The 19914-nt window shown below is 37.9% G+C and overlaps 1 protein-coding gene across 1 annotated transcript in view; it reads right to left on the reverse strand.

Annotated features, from left to right (window-relative positions):
• Positions 1–276: 276 nt before the first annotated feature.
• Positions 277–19914, reverse strand: part of LOC129770631 (homeobox protein six1b) — an 81228-nt gene continuing 61590 nt past the window's right edge. Inside the window, exon 6 of the mRNA XM_055773591.1 lies at positions 277–1225. Within this exon, the coding sequence (XP_055629566.1) occupies positions 781–1225 (445 nt within the window). The 3' untranslated portion in view covers positions 277–780. The remainder of the gene's footprint in view (positions 1226–19914) is intronic.

A 19914-nucleotide genomic window follows, 5' to 3' on the forward strand; every position in this document is an offset into this window, starting at 1 on the left:
GATGATGCTACCGCCACAATTATGGCAGCGTGATGCTCGTATCTTCATGGTATGCAATTCGATTGTCGGTTTCATTTTCTCGTGGAATGAATTCGTATTCAATGTGTACCTGTTGATGCGAGCTTTCCCATCATTACAAACGAGAGATGAAGATGTGTTTATGGACTGACTATGGCATTCGGCGTTGGTACAGCCATTCTTCTATAGCCCTTTACAACTAATGACTTTCTTTTATGTCTCTACCATCAGCATGAAATAAACTACATTCAGTGTCAAGTGCCATGTTTTAATTTTTGATTATAGTATTGCATTGCATTCCTTAACTACCTTTCAGAGATTGTTTCTAATTATTCAATATAGTTCAGGGAATCGAGAGACAAATAAAAACTATTTAGGGGACAGAGCTCTACTAGTGATTCGTTGCGAAAAGAAATAAATTCAAGATGTATTGCCTGCTCACGGCATCAAGCATGGACAGTGTGTACTATGCTCCCAGCCGAGTTTTTGTTTCACTCGCATTCGCAAATCTTTTACAAATCAGTACATTATTGTCTAAATCGGAACTAATTAAACACAATGATTAGAACTTAAACTTCGGTTACCGCTATCTTTTGATAGATTGCATTTCATTTTAATGCAGAACCTTCAACATCGGTATCGCGAACCTAATGAATTCTTATTCCATCCATAGATTCATTTGCTGAATCATATCAGCTCTGTGCAACAGCTTGTTCACAGCTACATAACTACAAAACGCGCCCGAAGTTAGCCTGCCTAAAATCATAAATGCTGATAATCTCCAATATCGTAGATTGGCATCGATCCCATCACATTCGATCGATCCCACAGGTGCGAATACGCCGCCGTTAGGGAACTCGACGATAGTTGTCCCAGTGTCTTGTTATTGTTCGCAGGGATGTTCATTAGATTACTGTTCCTGGTGGACAGTGGCTGGGGTTGATGGTCGATCCCTATGCTCCCTAGGCTTCCGGGACCAGTTGTACCGCCTACTGGCCCTCCGGGTCCCGCTTGGCCAACCATGGAACCGCCACTGCCGGGAATGCCGCCTCCCGTCACACCCATTCCCGAAATATGGTGCATACTTTGTGCCGAACCACCGCCCAAGCTCTGCTGATGACCACCACCGCTGGACATGTTCAAACTAGGACCTTCCATGTCCGAATCGCTCGACGAGTCCAGATGTTGCTTATCTGATTCGCCGGTGCTGGAATGGATAAAGAAAGTTGATAAGTGTTATTATTGTATTTACGGAGTTCTATTTACGAGGATTGAGATTATCCGAAAGATACTATGAAACTGAGTTAATCAAAATCAGTCGTAATTCATCGATGTTGATAGAAGAAATCATACTTTGGGTGACAGTTTGAATTTTCCAAGGGTGAAGATTGGAACAGAACTTTTGTATCATATTATGACTGGTGATGAAATGTGGCGTTCTCCAAAACCCGATCTAAAACCCGATCGGCACACTTATTTCGACAAAAATGTAAAATATCAACGCTAAGGTGACTGTAGCTGTTATAGGTACCAGGGCTCTGCATAGTCATAGTCAACTGAGGATAGTCAGCTGACTATGTGACTGACTATATCCGTAGTCAGTTACTAATTACTTTTGGCTTCTTCTTTGACATACGCTACATGTGATTTAGATTCTTTTGTATCGTACACGAAAATTACTCACACGTATAAAATAGCGTGCAGTGTGTGTGTGCGCTATTTTGCTCGCTATTTACTAATACTAACGCGAGGACCTCTATGGCATACCGTTCTGAATCATATTTCGGACACTTTGTTCTAATATCTTGAAATGCTTAATGCACTGATGATATAACTATAAAACTAGTATCATAATTGCTTCTTTAGAGTAATCCCTTGGATTCACTATCATTTCATATGAGAACTACTTTTGAATTATAACATAATCGGCAAAAATCTGACTCATTATCGTTTGTATTTCACGTTTGCTTAGCGTGAGCATGTAGAATTTACCCTGTTTCATCAGTTCTCATCATCGTTATCAGGTTACTGTGATTGCTTGGTAAGTATTTCGCAGTTGACTATAGCATATACCGTTCTGAATCATATTTCGGACGCTTAAGGTATATGATGCAGAAAACAGCACAGGTATTATTTGGTTGATATTTTAAGTAAATTAGTTCAATATGCTTTTAAGCTTTCTACTTTGGTACCTATTTGATTGAAAACATAAAAAAATCATCGAATAAAATGCTTTTCAAATGAAGCGAATAAAAATCAAACTTCGGACACTAAATCAAATTTCGGACACTTTATTTTGTAATTTTTTGGACGAAAGTTACATTGCACTTGATTATATTTTATAGTCAACTGCGAAACACTTACCAAGCAATCACAGTAAACTGTTAACGATGATGAGAAATGATGAAACACGGGAGAAATTTTAATATTTATGAACGGGTAAATTCTACGTGTTCACGCTAAGGAAGCGTCAAACACAAACGATAATGGGTAATGTTGTAAGATTTCTGTCGATTATGTTATAATTCGAATGTAGATCTCATGTGAAATGATAGTGAAACCAAGGGATTACTATAAAGAAGCAATTAAAATATCAATTTGATAGTTATATCATCAGTGCATTAAGCATTTCAAGATATTAGAACAAAGTGTCCGAAATATGATGTTGTCCGAAATGTGATTCAGAACGGTAATCAAGTGTAATGTAATTTTCGTCCAAAAAATTACAAAATAAAGTGTCCGAAATTTGAATTCAATCTGTCCGAAATTTGATTCAGTGTCCGAAGTTTGATTCTTATTCGCTTCATTTGAAAAGCATTTTATTCGATAATTTTTTTATGTTTTCAATCAAATAGGTACCAAAGTAGAAAACTTAAAAACTTTCTTCTGCATCATGTGCCTTAAGCGTCCGAAATATGATTCTGAACGGTACTTGATAAATGTCTAAGTTCGTTGATTTGAATTCATAATGGGTAGATAATAAACCATCCATTGATGGGGTAACTTCTTTTTGACGAAGAACTACGTCTTTCATTAAGGGTGCCAAATCAGAAAACAGGTCACGTTTTTATGAAATAAAGTTAACGTTAATAACTATTTTTGCCGCGAACGGATTTTGGCGATTTACATACTAAACGAATCGGAAATACCGTAAGATTTGTTTAATATGCTATACATTAGAATCCCCTGGTTTGTAAATGGTTAAATTTCATGAAAACTTTAAGCGTTTCCATTTTCTCATACATTTTTTCTGTCCATTTGTGTGCTTTCCCGAACAGTGCTGTCAATAACAGGCAACTTATCGACGAGCAACGAAGGGGAAATCGTAGAATTTAAAGTCTCCGTGAACAAAGGAAAGGTAGAAGAATGAAGGGGAATACTTGCCAAGAGTATAAACAGTTGGTCATCGCTGAGGCAAATTACGAGGCAAGCGTCATCTAATGATGCACGCGATGTTGGTGCAGTGAAAAACGCTCGCACTGAACCGAGCTTTCGCGAGTGTGACACCGCATCGAATAACATCGGAGTAGGCGATTTCGGCACGTCAAGCGTTAAGCGTTGAGGTTGTGCGCCAAAAAATTATTTGGGGAACACCAAGCATCTTGAATGTCTTAATGGAATGTTATAAGTTATTTGGATTCGCGTGCCAGTCGCAAAACTGCCCTCAACTAGGATTGCATTTGCGCTAATATTCATCATAATGAAGCATTGCTACTGTTTACGAGGTTGTTATTAACAAAAAAAAGTTTATTTCGCTTGTTTAGTCACCAAGAAAGTAAATGTCGTCCTGGAATTTGTATGTGATTAGGTTTCGCTTGCCAGTCGCAAAACTTTAGTGACAGCTGCGCTTCTCTCGAGCATGAGAAAGTAATGCAACTTTTTTCGAGGCCAGTATTATTAACAGAAGCGTTTCTATTGAGGATAGCGCAAAATGATGAGAAGTGTTTATATTCCTAGTAGCTTCAAGCCACCAATGTATGGCTCTGTATGCATGCGATGGCGAACGCTTGTTTGGCGCTTGGTTTACGTTGTACGAACGATGCCTAGAGGTGCGATTCCTTTGAGGCAATACTAAATAACATGTAGCATGATATTTGATACTTGCAAGTTTCTAAAATTTCACAGCATTATAGAATAATATCCGAAGGTATAAACAAGCGACTTATATAAAATAACAGTGTAGTTCTACGTCAACAATGCGGTCGTATCTTGGACACAACTTCCTATAATTTTTTTGCATCAGAAATCATGTTTTCGTTCCTCTTTATATGGACGTAAAACAAGATTGCATACGCGGGTATAAAATTAGTATCAGGGGGAAATGGAAGTGTGGATTGAAGTCAGTTGAATGAATCGTGATCTTTTAAGATTTTAATTGAATTCTCACCAGAAAATGTTGATATCAATATTGCAGCCAAATTAAGAAAGATAAAAGTTGAGTGCACCAGAACAAATCGTAGAACAATTCGAGAGCTTTGATTTGGTTGGCAGAAAAAATCAGGTTTATTATGAACTTCTGGAATAAAATTAATGAACCACTCTCTATTAAGTTTTTCACATCCAAAATGTTATTCCAAGAGAACATCCAAGTCGTTCTCCAACAAGTAATTTGTGATTCCAAGCTGCACTACATGAAGTAAATCTTGCGCAGAACTATTTGAAAATTAAAGAATTATTTCTGGATAACATTTTGACCAGACTGAATGCACCGTAAATTTTCCTTGCTGCTAAAATAAACAATCGATTCGAAGCTTAATTAAAATCCAAAGGAGAATTTATCTTAAGATGAGCAAGCTAGGCGAAACACTTGTCGGACCCGAGTTAACAACGGAGGATGGGAAAAGAGCGGGAAAGTTGGAGTGCATTTATCGTGTCCATCGGGAGTTACAAGAGCGAAACGAAAAAGTTGCTGATTTTTTTGAATCAATTCAAGCTTGGCACATGTTATTAGCATCTGACAGTGAAATGACAATTTTTCTATGGCGAAATTTTTATAGACGACGAGTTTTTGCTAAAGATGCCAAGTTTCGGTAAATATTTTAAGGTAGATGAAATTAACCGGGATGATGCCAATCATTGAACTGCATTAGCTAAGTGGATTTACAAAAATTTATGATTAATCGTACAGCGGTTTTCTATACGCAGGCGTTTCTATGGCATCTTGTGAAAGAAGCTTTTCAAAGTTGAAATTAATTTAAAAATTATATGCACTCCACGATGGGACAGGCGTGCCTAACTGGATTGGATTTGCAGTCGATTGAAAGTGAATGTGCTAACTCTATTAACTATGATGATGTGACCAGACAACTTGTTGCTTCGTTTTATCCTTTATTTCAATAAATAAGTTTCTTGGTTCGAAAAATTTGATTTTTCATTGAATTACGAAAACATAGACTTGATACCGATGATTGATTAGAGGGGTAATACCAAAGACATCCGCCCCAGATATCACCCCGTCACGCTACGCCACTGGATACACCCATCCGGAACTATCCCATTTTTGAATGATCTAAGCCTCCACATTATCGGAACTAGCATTTGGCGATCTTGGATCGATATTTAGAAGATCGATTTCCGGCCCCACTCCGATTTACAATTTTTCGGATCGATTCATTGTACTGGAAGAAATCGCGAAAAAATGAATGTTTTTCAGTGTACATTGATTTTTATCTCATCAAAAATCACCTAATGTCAGCATTTGAATCCCTTTCAATGTTGTTCAATTGGGGTAGTAAATCTAGGAGAAGCAGTTATATAAGTTTGGTCATTGCAAAACAAGAGCCATAATATATTCTCACCATCACGATACTAGACTAACATCGAAAATTATGACTAAAAAACGACGAAATTGTGACTTGAAAAGTGACATCAGTTCCAACCAAAAGGTTGTATTCAAGACCTGGACTACAACCAAGAATAGGTTTTGACTAAATACTAGATGTATGGTAAAATTCGATTTCAATGTTAGCTGAGTTATGGGCATATACCAATTAGGGATTGCATTACCGTGCCTAAATTTCAATAACCGGTTATCCGGTAATGTAAATTTCATTACCGGTAGAAAACATACTTTAAAATAAACCATTTTCTTGTAGAAACGGCTTTTATTTATAATGATTAGTTTACAAAAAACATTTTGCAAGTTTTTGCTGGTTAAAGTAATACTTAATGAGACGGAGATCGTTAATTTTGTCGTAGATCGGATCTCATTAACAAAGTTTTAAGGAAGAGGAAAACGCCCGTTCAGAGTCCAATTATGTTGGGTAGAAGAGTATCGAATACCATTGTCATGTATTTGTCTCTGATGCCCTCTGTACGAAAACTCTTGTTCGAGGGTTTTCATCAATCCTTATATAGACGTTGAGCTTGGGCTGGACGTTGATACCTTTCACTGTTGCAATCGTCGTTCAAGTTGAATGCTCCTTGATGCTCAACTGTTCTGCAGGTTTCCCATCGTCTAGTGGATTTTTTTCCTCCTGTTGTCCAGCTACAGATCAATATCATCATCATCATCATCATCATCATCAAAGTTAATCAAGTCAGGAATAATTTCAAATGCTTGTTTGATCAATGCAGTTCGCGACGTTTGATAGAAAACGCCGAAGTCTCCATAATTGTATCACGACCACGAGCAGAATGATTATTCATATACGGGAACAAATCTGCATACACGAAATGTCCTTCTGCAATCCTTCCAATCAGGGTTTCAAGCAGCTGCTTCGAAATTTTTGATGGTTACTCCGATAGCTGTTCTAGCATAAATTGCAATCTTATGTCAGCTTCAAACAAGGTGCATTTCTTCCGCAATAGCAGTTTAACAACGACCAGAACCGGCTCGAGGGCATCAACCAATTCCTATATCGCTGTTAGCTCTTCATCGCCGAAGCTTATCTTGTGTTTCGTTTTCAGATCTAGCAGCGAATTTTGAACTGAAGTTCGGAGGTCGTAGAATCAGCGCAACACTGCCAGTTGCGTTTTTTCGATCTTATTTGATTCTCGAGCAATATTCAAAGCCGGCATAAAGGCAAATATTATTTATGGTGTTAAAATAAAAATTACCGATATTACCGGTTCTTTATTGTAAAAGTACCGGTAATTCGGTAATGGAAAATGACCCGGTATTACCGGTAAAACCGGTTAACGATCCCTAATACCAATTATTAAATTTCTAATAATGCTTTTTCAATTTTTACTCTCTATTTGGGGGTATTCTAGTGTGAAGGCATTTTTCAAAACTATTATTTTATTTCTTGTTTATTACTCTTGAGGAATACAAAAAATAACTAAACGGAAACCTAGCGTATATGATTCTAGCCTTTCAGGTTATCCGAAACAAAAAAAATGGGTGGTTTATATCTATTACATAACCGCAAGGATGACGTGGGACTACCTTAGCTTAGAAATCATTTGTTTGTATTGATTGAATTTTTGATTGAATGAAACAATTTCCGAATTCAATTGACTTCAATATATTTGCTTTGTGAGTAAAAAGATTGTATAATACCATGTAAGGTCAATTCGTGCATTGTGATATATTATGTTCTTCGTTACAAGTAAATTTAATGACAGTTTTTTTTACGTTCGGTATGATGCCTAGGACAAAATATGTGAACGAAAAAATTATAAAACGATTATTTTGTTTCACGTTTCCTTCTGAAGTTTGCATCTCTCAAGTGTAATCTCCCTGCATGCACAGAGAAAACTTAATCTTATGCAAAAAGTGTTCATCTTGAATATTTACATTCTCTCTAAATTATGGTATATTGCTCAAATATTTCCACCAGCGAACAAACATATTGCAGAGATAAAAAGTTTGTGCAATAAATTTATGTGGAAAGGATACCTGTATAGTGTAGCGAAAAATGAATTATACCTGCCAACATTCAAGGGTGGTTTAGGATTGGAAGATGTAGAAACCAAATCTAAATGTCTTTTTATAAAAAAAACATTCTACACGCATACCGCGATCCCAACCAACACCTCGATGAGTTTATGTTGAATAACGTTAACAATAGATACTTAGCAAGAAACGCTAGGGAAAGGCTGGTTATTGCTAGAAGTTTAGAAGGGGATTCCAATTTGAATACAAGTAGGAATATATATCACCACCTTCAAAATGCGATGAATATAAAACCTCGTTTGCAAACAGAACTGCCCAACGTGCAATGGGAAATTCTGTACGAAAATTTCAGTAAAACCTTCCTCTCCACTGATCAAAAAACGGCCTTATTTGTGATGTATAACGACTTAGTTCATACGCGTAGCAAAATGTTCAATCACCGAATAGCAGGAATAGATTCTCCTCTTTGCAGCATTTGTGGTAGTCTCGACACACTGCAACACAGGATAAAACTTTGTACTTCAGCTGTGACGGTTTGGTCGTGGATCAAGTCTATAATACATTTGAATGAAATTAGAAATCAGTGATCCAGAGGAGTTGATTGCGTAACAAATTTCTGAAAAATGTAACAGATCGAAAGCTGCCCTCTGGCTTACTGTAGAGGCAATTAATTTCAATTTGAACAATTTTGGTAAGACTCGCAATGATTATTTGACAGCGTTCAAAGAGGGAATACGGTGGAACAATAAGATAAATTTTATAATAGATTTTCCAATATCTGCTAAGGTCGGTTAGGTTTTGCTTTGAGAAATTGGGTTTCACTGGTTTCGTTATACTTTAAGTACTAACCCCGAGTGACCGCGGGTAATCGGTATTGATAATCTTAGGTTTAGATTAGGTTAAGGTAGATTAAGTTAGGTTAAGGTTTTCTTTTTTTTTTTTAGCAAACGAAACTAATTCAGAGAAAAGATTATGAATTGTTACAGATGAAAATGAAATAAATAAAAGGAAAAGAAGAAAAAAAAAGTGTATGTACTTCTCGAACAGCGAATTTGCTTGATTTGATAAACTTCAGACACTCAGTTGCAATTTTGACATGTGCGTCGAACGCATATTGTTTAATCAATAGGCGTTATCGCAGCAAATGGTTATCACCATTTTGCCTAATCATCAAATGGTATGCGTGGAAATTCAGTGAGCAGAAGATATGAAGGCATATCCTTCAATGCAATCTTGAATAACCGAGCCAAAGCGTTGTGTTCGTACCCGCTTTTGTAATCCGTGTTAGGAAAACACTTTTCGGAGTGCAAAAAAGTACCACAGCTTGCATGAATCAACCTCAACTTCTTTTTTTTATACTATAGAGTATTTATACTTGAAAGTTCATTCGCCTCTAGTGTCTGCACGATTTTCCCAGATTCCTAAGTTTAGGAGACCATGTTAACGAAACATTTTCTAGTTTGCACAAAGGCAAGCGAGTACAAGCAATTTGCATTTGTTTGCAAAGCCGATCTTGGTTCTGAAGTCTGTGTTGGGGAAACATATTTCAGTCGGAACAAATTACCCCCGACCTGCAGGTATTTGCAATGCCAATTTCCCTAAGCTCCATGGATTTGAGGTCTGTGTTAGGGAAACACACTCAGTCGGAACAAAAATACCCCCAACTTTCATGTGTTTGCAATGCCGATATCCCCAAGGCTGCTTGGTTTTGATGGCTGTTGTAGGGAAACCGTAAATCGGGCCAATCAAAACCAGGCAGTTAGGGCGTTTAGATAACGCTTAACATTTCACAGTTATTCAAAAAAAATGAAATTTTTTATTTTAATTGCGATAGAAGCGTAGAAATATTCCCTATCAATTGATGCAAACGTCTTTCCGATCCAGTATGAAATGTTCGAGTTATAAGCATTCAGAATCTTTCATTTTTTCCAGCATGTTCTGTGTTTAGGTTTTCATTTTACCCCCCATATACTCCGTTTAGACGTAGTCCCACGTCAAAAAAACTGAACAGATTCTTACGACTGTGGATCTAGTTTAGAAATTTGAAAAAAAAATCGATTCTTCAAGATGGATCATCTTTTTCTATAGATAGAAATTATATAATAATATCCAAATTTATTGACGAAACTAAGAGTGCTCATACACTGTTTGGCCGAAGCCAAATATTTAACTCTTTTTGACAGAAAGAAATTTGATCAACGTATATCGATTCATCCATATAACTGCTCTACTGTGCAAGAAACATCGGGCTGTTGTGCTAAAAATAACACAACAATGATTATATCAACTGTCTCCGCCTCACCATCCTCCTGCACACCGCCGAAGACGATTCTTAACACCCGTCGTTCAAAGACTCTGAGTGCTCGCTGGTCGACTTCGAGTATTGTCTACGTTTCGTGCCCGTAAGAGACAACCGGTCTTATGAGCGTTTTGTACAGGCAACATTTCGGTCGTTTGTCTGTTTGACCTTAAGTGTTTGTGAAAACCATAGTAGATAATTGATAATGCGTCTCCGGATCTCGCGGCTGGTATCATTGTCAAACGTTACTATTGAGCCAAGGTACTCATCGCCGTCGATCACTACACTACTACCTAGTCGGGTCCTGTCGTGCTCGGATCCGGAAGCCAGCAAGTATTTGGTTTTAGACGCATTGATTCTCAGTTCAACTCTCTCTGCTTCGTACTTTAGTCTGGTGTAAAGTTCAGCTACCCTCTCGAATGTTCTGCCGACAATGGGCCTGATCACGAACGTCACTTCACGGCGAAAACGAAGTGAATTGTATACAACGTTATTACGGCTGCCACCGTGTGTGTAGAATCCGGATGAGTTCATCCGTCGTGACAACTTTGATGAACTCGGTGTTATTATGAATATCACGATACTGTCACGTCACGACGAAAGACAAGTATATTTGTCATTTGTGTTTTAGATGGTGAAAGCTAGTCACGCGGAATGGAGTAAGTTTAATTTCGGATTTATTCAGCTTTTTTGCTAACATTTTGAATCGTGTCTTGCTTTTTAAGAAAGAAAAGTTAAACAAACAGCAATTTTCCCGCTTGGTGGCATATTTAGAATGAAATCCTGACGTATCCAGAGGACGTAAATTTGTTTATTTGGGTTCGATAGATGCGATATGGGATGTAATTGAGGACTAAAAATGTAGCTCCCGTAGACCGATTGAAATATGGCGAAAGGTCTAATTTCAATTGTACTAAATGAATAGAATTTTATTGTTTCTATTTTAAGGATTAGACTAACAGAGAGTTGCAACCCCATAAAATGGAAATGGAGGCCACTGATCCAAAACAATCATTATGATTGATTATGTATGATATTTATTTGTTGATATTTTGAATATAAAATAATAACTGTAATGTTTTTCCAACATTGCAGAGCTGGTTTTTGTAATTCAAACATTCGCAATTGGTGGACAAGACTCGAATCAGGACGATAGTTACATCGAATAAGGCAATTGATCTTTTGTTTTTACGTAATAGATATTTTCAACGATATTATTTTAAAGACATACTATGAATGGAAGAATATTTATGTTTCAAATAAGGAACAAATGAATCTAACATTGCACAGTTTTCAGAATCCTATATGGGAGTAACTCGGATTATACTGATCATAAGATGGATAAATTCGGGTTTATTCTGAGATAATAAAAATATTATTATTCATCAAAATTGTTGAAACGGTTCTTAAAAAAATATTTTAACGTTGACCTATACTAAAAACTTCTCACTATTCAAACGAGTAAGACAGAACTGAGTACAAGAGTATGCGAGATATCTATTATTAAACTCATGATAGTCATGCTTTATCTCTAGAGTAATTTATAGAAAGAGGAAATAAAATTACATTCCCATATGTTCAACAACTACATCATTCAAGAGCAACCAAGTATTCCTCCTCATCTTTGAACCAGCGTTTGATTCAGCAAACTAACGCACCAAGCAAATGATTCATGGAATGAGTACGAATAGTTGGATTGAAATACCGAATCATCGAGGTATAATCGCAAACTTGTCATTCTAAAACATACGTTCAATTAAATGGAATATTATCTCATACACTTATTAATTTTACCTACATAACGTTCAAACGTCCGAAATTATGCAACCGGCATAACGTTCAAACGCCCGAAATTATGCAACTGACATGTCTCTTATAAACGGGAATGAACTCTTTCACTTCACGGTTTTTATTTCTACAAGCAACTGTCCGTAACAATGATGATAGACACAAAAAGATTAAGTGAAGTGTAAGTGACGTGAAAGCGTTTGTGACAGTGATGTTCGTGATCAGGCCCAATGTCTACGTCATCAGTGGAGCAGGTGAATTGGTTGGATCTATTGAAGATCGTACCACGCAAGGCAAACGCCGCTCGTCTCATAACACCCACTAGCGCAATGTTGAACAGCAGGCAAGAGAGACCACATCACCTTGTCGAAGCCCCCGGTGGGACTCGAATGATTCAGATGATCCACCCGATATTCGCACACAGCACTGTATTCTATCATTAATCAGTCTTGTCAGCTTCCCGGGGAAATCGTTTTCGTTCATGATTCTCCTTAACTCCTTTCGTGTTATTGAATCATATGCGGATTTGAAGTCGATGAATAGATGATGCGTAGGGACTCTGTACTCACGGCATTTCTGGAGAATCTGCCGCAAGATGAAGATCTGGTCACCAGTAGACCGACCTTCGATGAAACCGGCCTGATAACCTTCCACGAATCTGTTTGTGAGTGGCGATAGACGCGACGGAATATGATTTGGGCAAGCACTTTGTAGGCGGCATTCAGGACGGTGATTGCACGGAAGTTCACCTTTCTTGAAGAGAGGGCAAATATCTTTCCACTCCTCCAGTAGCTATTCTGTTTGGACCCCGTACTTATGACAGGTAAATTTTTCTTTGTTCCCGTAGACATCATAACTATATTGTTTAACTAATCAATAAACAAATGTGCTCACAAGGAGTGCCGGTGGAATGCTTCCTAGTGACCTTAAATTTTATTATCAGATAAATGTTTTCCAGAACTGTTCCAATAAAAAAATTAATAAAAGGCAGGATAATTCAAGAGCATCGTTATATTCCTTCTGCCTCCATACATCATAAGTTTTCACACAATGCTCCCCCCTTGTTATCCTCACACATTCACTCCGATACGCTAATTTTGAAACATAAAGCATAACGTCATAATTAAAGCGAACCCGCAATTACACACAGAGAGCTCGTTTCATGGGAAATGCATCCGACGGTTAGGATGATCAATGTTGATGATTTTCGCTCAACCAAACATATGCTTGTTATTATGCTGATCACGAGCTGGGCTTAGCCACACTAGGTGGTACCTAGCGCAACGCGTGTCTTTAACGCCAAATACCTATTAGCAGCACGTGTATACTCCCCGCGCTATACAAAGAACTCCGCATAGTATCATGGCAACGGGCGGATTGCTTCATTTGTACAAAGCCGTTCATTTCTCCAAATGAAGCTCGTGAGTGCATGAGTTCTGTTCGCATGGATATGTGTAAGTGTGTGTGTGTGTGTGTGGCACAATGCAAACGATGGGTGGCGTAGAGAGCAACAGCACAGGGTGATATTCGCTGTCTCACTCGCACCCATCGCCTTCTGTCAGAGAGTATTTCCGTCTGTTCGCCTTGCCGAACACAACGAAGCGAATTGGTACACTCGCTCTGTTCAGTCATTTTAATGGGATATCAAATATCACCCGGGATGTACACTCGTTCGGTAAACTTTGGGTTAGACGGTGACCGGCCGATTCGGATGATGGTATGAATTTTAGCATTCGCCGGCAACGGCATACAGCATAAGCATAGGGGGTGGGGAGGGTCGCACATACAACGCGCAGTCAAACGAGCAGTAAAAGTGAAGGAGGAAGGCGGAAAAAAACTCGATGGTTTTGCGGCCAGGCTGGAACCGTCGCTCCGCGTTGTTGGAGGTACCCCTGGTGCAGTACTTGGAGTTTTGGTCGCTAGAGGGAGAAACCAGGAGGTGGTGAAACCAGGGCGTGCGATCTAGGCCTTGGGGAAACTGTTGACGATGATGGTTTGTGAGTGATAGCATACTTTTTCGTTAGCACAATGGTGTGGGTAACTGCCGGCAGGGAGTATTTCTGAATAGGGTGACGAAATGGACAAATTCACGTCTATCTATTGCTGTTTAGTGGTAAATAATGAAATAACAATTTCCGTGCTTAATTTTTTGGCATACTGTGGTATACTGTGAAATTTTATTGTGAAGATCTTCAGATGGTCGGTGTTAAGTCAGACCGAAACATGTGACATTTCTATGATTTCGAGAAAAACGAACATAAAGTTTAATGCTTTGCAATTTTCAAAGCATTTTCGTTCAATATTTTGCTTAGAAATGTTAGCTACTCTCTAGCAATACTTTGACGTGTGATAGTTGTAAAAAAACAAGTATCATGCCAAAAAAATGCAGTTATTTGGCTGCCTATTTTTTCAAATTTGAATTCATTGTCATCGCTACAGCTTTAATCGCACTCTTAAATAGTACATCTTCAGTCGGAGAGGACCAAGCTTATTTTTTAATATACTCCGAATGTGCACATTTTAAACTAACGGGTTCAAGCACATTTTGACAAGGTACCTATAAGCTTCAAGAAACCGTTTTGTTGGTTTGAATTCGGAGCTTGAATTTGTTTAAATTCAATATACAAATGATTGATACATGGTCCACTCTGTCTGCACATGATATAGAGCCATTTTGCCATGGTAAATGGTACATGGTCCACTCTGTCTGCACATGATATAGAGCCATTTTGCCATGGTAAATGGTACATGGTCCGCTCTGACTGCATACTATGAGGGATTTTCGTTGATCAATCATAACAATTTGGATCCGTTATTCCTGCAGTATGTGTGATTTTCCAAATCTGATAAATTTGGAATGTAGCTTACATAACGCATAACCGAATGTAATCAATAACTCGGAATTTTCAATTTTGCGACTTGGTCCCCTCTGACTTAACAACGACCAGATGAATGTATGAATAATTACAATAGGTGACGAATGTGGGAACTGTAGCAGCGCTAGTTATTATTTTCATCTGATTAATGCATTATCCACCTAAAATTCATACGTCGTTACAGGGGTGACCAATGAATTGAATTATTCTTGTACAACTCTGTACGTTTTGTTTTTGCCTCAATGAATCGACGAATCATTTGTCTAGATTTATAGATTCCCTTCTGTTATTTCTCGAAAATATTACTGATGGTTATGGTCTCTCTTCTTACCTCACGGAAGATTGAGCAAGACTAATCATCTACAAATTATCTGACTTCATTTATTAATAAACTAATAAAGTTCATATATAGTCATATCCGCCACAGATACGACACTGTCCCGATAAAGCGGTCGGTCGAAAAAAAATCTTAAACAAAAAAATCATAAGCATGTCATCAGATTACTAACAATTTATATCGGTCTTATTATAAATTATATCGCTTTTATCTGTAATTTATATTTTTTATCACAAACTTTCGCAGACGACTTTATTTCAACTAATTCAATGTAAAAATTACAAATGCGACAAATAATTTATATAAAAAATGCTTGAATAAAATTATCCAAAATTTTATCATTGTTTGAATCACGTAACTCAATTGACGCAATATGTATTTGAAAAGTCGATCTTTGAACATTGTGCGATTTTTCTTTTTCTATGAATAATGTATGAATGTACCATGAACTTTCCAAAAAATGATTGACAAATCTATTACTGATTTGTATAGTTGTGATTAGAGAAGTCTGCATCTATCATCGAACGTCAATAAGCCAAAACCAAAATATTTTGTCATAAAAACCAACAACATAACACAATGAAACCCAATCATAAATCAGCGATCCTCGATTTCCACGGAAGCTAATGTGAGGATAACCACGCGAATCACGCGGTTGTTCACATCGTTTTCGGTCTTCGAGATAAGATTGCAGCCACGAGAGAGGCAGCGCTGTAAAACAAAGAAGGTATCGACTAACACTTTTGGGAGTCGGCCATAAATTAGCTTTTCGGTCCCCCATCCCTCTCCCACTCCCACTGCCGCACTGTGCGTCACTGACTAAGGATGGCATTAAATGTCCACGTTTGGCCCGAGAAGAAGTGTCGATTTTACATGCGTTTTGTGTAGCGTTTTATAGCCTTCGTTAATCTTGTTATATTTACAGTGAAAGCGTCAACGGCGCCGAAGATAAACTTTTGTGCGTCGAGAATGGGTGGTCACTTGAAGGAAATAGTTATTGTAAGAGGTACTAAAATTCGAGATTTAAATCATTCAATTGATTGGTAGTAGAGAATTAGACATATATAACTGAGGAACATCTAAGTGAAACAAATTAAATGTTCGAAGTGCACTCAAACTAGTAAACAGATTGACGAGGTCTGTTGAAAAAGTATCGCGAACTATGAAAAGCCACGGTTTCGCGGTGACCAGTATCATCCGATTCAAATGTTGAAGAAACTCACAGGTTTTCTGGGTTAACTATTATTTTTTCAATGCTATAATGAAAATAATATTTTAATTAACATTGTTTTGACGTAGGACTACGTCTAACCGGAAGATATAGGGGGTGAAATGGAAATCTAGGCACTGAACAAGTAGGAAAAAATGCAAGATTTGGAACGCTTATAACTCGAGCATTTCTCAATAGATCGCGAAGGTTTTTGCATCAATTGATAGGAAATATATCTACGCATCTATCATAACGAATAACATTTCATTTTTCTTGAGATAAATAATTGAATAATTGTGAAATATCAAGCATTGTCAAAATGCACTATGTGCCCATTTTTGATTGGTCCATTTTGTGCTCCTCAAATCGTACCGACCAAAACGGGCAACCAGAGCAGCAGCGAAATAGAATGAAGCACGATTTGAAAGGAAAAAGAAAAAAATGAACGAAACATTGGTCGCAGTCTCACACATGCGTAATTCTCGAGCCAGCCAGTCAGCTTAAAAATCCCCGCTCCGCGGCCGTAACGATCCTTATTCTTTGTGTGGACACCGACTGGACAACATCGTTGCTGGACGGGCTGGACGGCGAGGGATCGAGTGCCTTTCTCAAGGCAAGAGGGCGGAGGTGGTAGCGCTGGAGTAGAATAGAGTAGAGTTTTCAAAGGGCCTTTCTCAAGGCTAGAGACGAATGAACTGCAAAAGTTTAAAGTCTCTATAATACAATACCTACCTACCTACCGTAACGATCATTCTCATTCAAACCGTACACCACATCGGTTCGCATCACAACACATCAACAAACCAACCCAAGCAGCCATGTCTGGACATGGTAAAGGAGGAAAAGTGAAGGGGAAGGCAAAATCCCGCTCGAACCGTGTTGATCTGGAGTTCCCCGCAAGGGTAGCTAGGCCGAGCGCGTTAGTACCAGTGCAGCAGTCCACCTAGCCGGCGTTATATAGTTTCGGCCGCCGAAGTGATCGAGTTAGCTGGCAAAGCTGCTCGCGACGAAAAGAAAACCCGCATTCGGAACAGAACACATTCGGTTCGGCGGACATCAAGACAACAGGCAGTTGCAGCGAGTGGCAAACGCAGTCGCAAAACGGCGGCAGCAGGTAGCAGATGAAAAAAGTTTGTTCTTTATACAAACTGCTTTGGTGGCAAATCCAGAACAAGGCGGCATCGAAGGCGTTCGAAATGGTTTTTTTCACAACCACGACTACTAAGGTTTTTTAAATTGGAACTATTCCATAAAACAAGGCGCTTTTCAGGGGCATTAAACCTTCCAAAAAAGAGTTTAGGAAATACAGTTCAATGCTTTCTAAAACAATATCCAAAATAATATTAAACACAAATTGATTTTTTCATAATTTGTTTGCCAGGATATGATGAGTATGTGAATTTGGCAGTTGTTCTGAGCTTATTGATTTTCACCAATTCTTAAATTGCATCTAGATTGAAAGTACAGTAATTTACACTTATCTCGACATTTAGCTAATTAGACGGACCTGTAATGCGACATATTTAGTGGGACATTTTTGTAAACATAGAGTTCGGGGTCCAAATTATGACCCCACATTGAAAGTTGACACTGTACCACTGTCATCGCAAATGTTCAATTACAGGTTAAAATTACCTCCAATCCGATACTGAGTGGTGGTAATGCGACATGCCATTGAATGTAATTTACTGTAAAATATGTCACAAGCTGGATGGGAACAAAATTTCCAACTGTGAAAGCTGTGGCGAGTGGCAAATGCAATCGCTAAACAGAAAGGTTTAGCCGAACAAGATGGGGATATCGAGTGATAACAAAACAATAAACGAGTTGGCTTGCAAAGCTGCTCACGACAATCAGAAAACCCGCATCAAGAACAGAGCAGCTTCGGTTCGGCGCTCATCAAGGCAACAATTAGTTTCAGTGAGTGGCAAAGTGTTTCTCCGGCACGTCGCATTAAATGTAATTTACTGAACAACATGTCACAAGCTGGATGGGAAGAAATTTTCCAACTGTGAAAGCTGTGGCGAGTGGCAAACGCAATAGCTAAACAGGAAGGTTTAACCGAACAAGATGGGAATATCGAGTGATAACATAAACACAACACCAAAGGTTCTTTTCAGAACCATCAACATATTCATAAAGAGTAAACAGTAAACTAATCCATTTTTCAGGTAGATAGGTAGGTATTCACGTAGGAGAAGAAAAAATAAAACAATATATTTAAATTATATATTTAACAAAAGCTGTCCCCTTTGTATAGTCCTACGTCACTCCGGTTATTTCCCCGACATTACCCACCCGTCTTTTTTTTTTACAAAACCAAGCAACATACTCGATATAATGACATCCTGGACCACAATTACACAAATTGTTAGTAGTGAGACCTACACGATAAAACATGAATTGAGCACAAAATGATTGGACAACATATAATATAATAAAAAATTAATGCCTATTATCGGTAAATGGAGATTAATTCATTTTACGCATCAACTCACATTATGGGCTAACGCCCGAATTTAGGCAAAAAGATTGCTCGTTGCGTCGGGGAGGAAGCGAGTGGATAGTGCAATCGAAAGAAAACATACCCCATTAAATCATCAAATTGTTAACTTTTTTTACTATATTCACTGTTCATTCAAGCAAAAAAAATTCTGGATAAATTTCCTGTCTAATGATATATAACACAACATATGCCCCAATAACCATTTTGAGTAACATGCGTTTTAAAACTCTTAATAAATCGTTACATTTTTCTTAGAGTGACCCCCCTATATAGAAATGAAAGACATAGTCCTATGTCAAATAATAGCTCGTTTCTATATACCTTATCGGAAACTTATTGGAGCGTCATACAATGCAAACAAAATGGAGTTGCACTTTTTGGTTTTTTGTATAAAAACATATCCAACTGGAAAAAGAAGAAGATGAAAGCGCCATAGTCTTATTTTTGTAAATAACGATCGGTAAGAAACAGGTTCCACATACAATAATTTCTGACTGAAACGTAAAGAATGTAAAGGAGTTTGTTTAATAAAACATTTCTAATGCAACATATCTTATGAGGAATTTTAACTTACGTTGCTAGAAAACGAAATGTCATGTTGTTAGAAGTTAATAAATATGATAAAAATTTTATTTTGCCAAATAATATCGCCTTAATTGTGTTTCGAATTGGGAGTTCAAAAATGAGTCTATATAAGACTATTTAGTCTTTGTGGCACTTCGGTAGCCAGTCGATCATGGAAGCTGCTCTAATTCCAATATCAGGTGTAAATGCCTATTGATATTTTGGTGTAAAAACATGCACTAACGTCGACCAAAAAACTAGAAGTGGGTTATATCTGTGATAGCTCTTAGACATTTCATCTTTCAAATAAAGTAATTAACATGCCATTTCGTTTAGACGGAAAAGAATTATTAACGCTCAAAGGAGGAATCGATTCCTCCTCGGAAATACCCAGCGTATAAAATATCCCTTCTCCAACCCCCGACAATTGGAATCATCGATCGATAGCGGCATTCGTGAGCATTCGATAATAAAAT

The sequence above is a fragment of the Toxorhynchites rutilus genome, chromosome 2 (genome assembly GCF_029784135.1).
Source record: "Toxorhynchites rutilus septentrionalis strain SRP chromosome 2, ASM2978413v1, whole genome shotgun sequence".
NCBI lineage: Eukaryota > Metazoa > Arthropoda > Insecta > Diptera > Culicidae > Toxorhynchites > Toxorhynchites rutilus.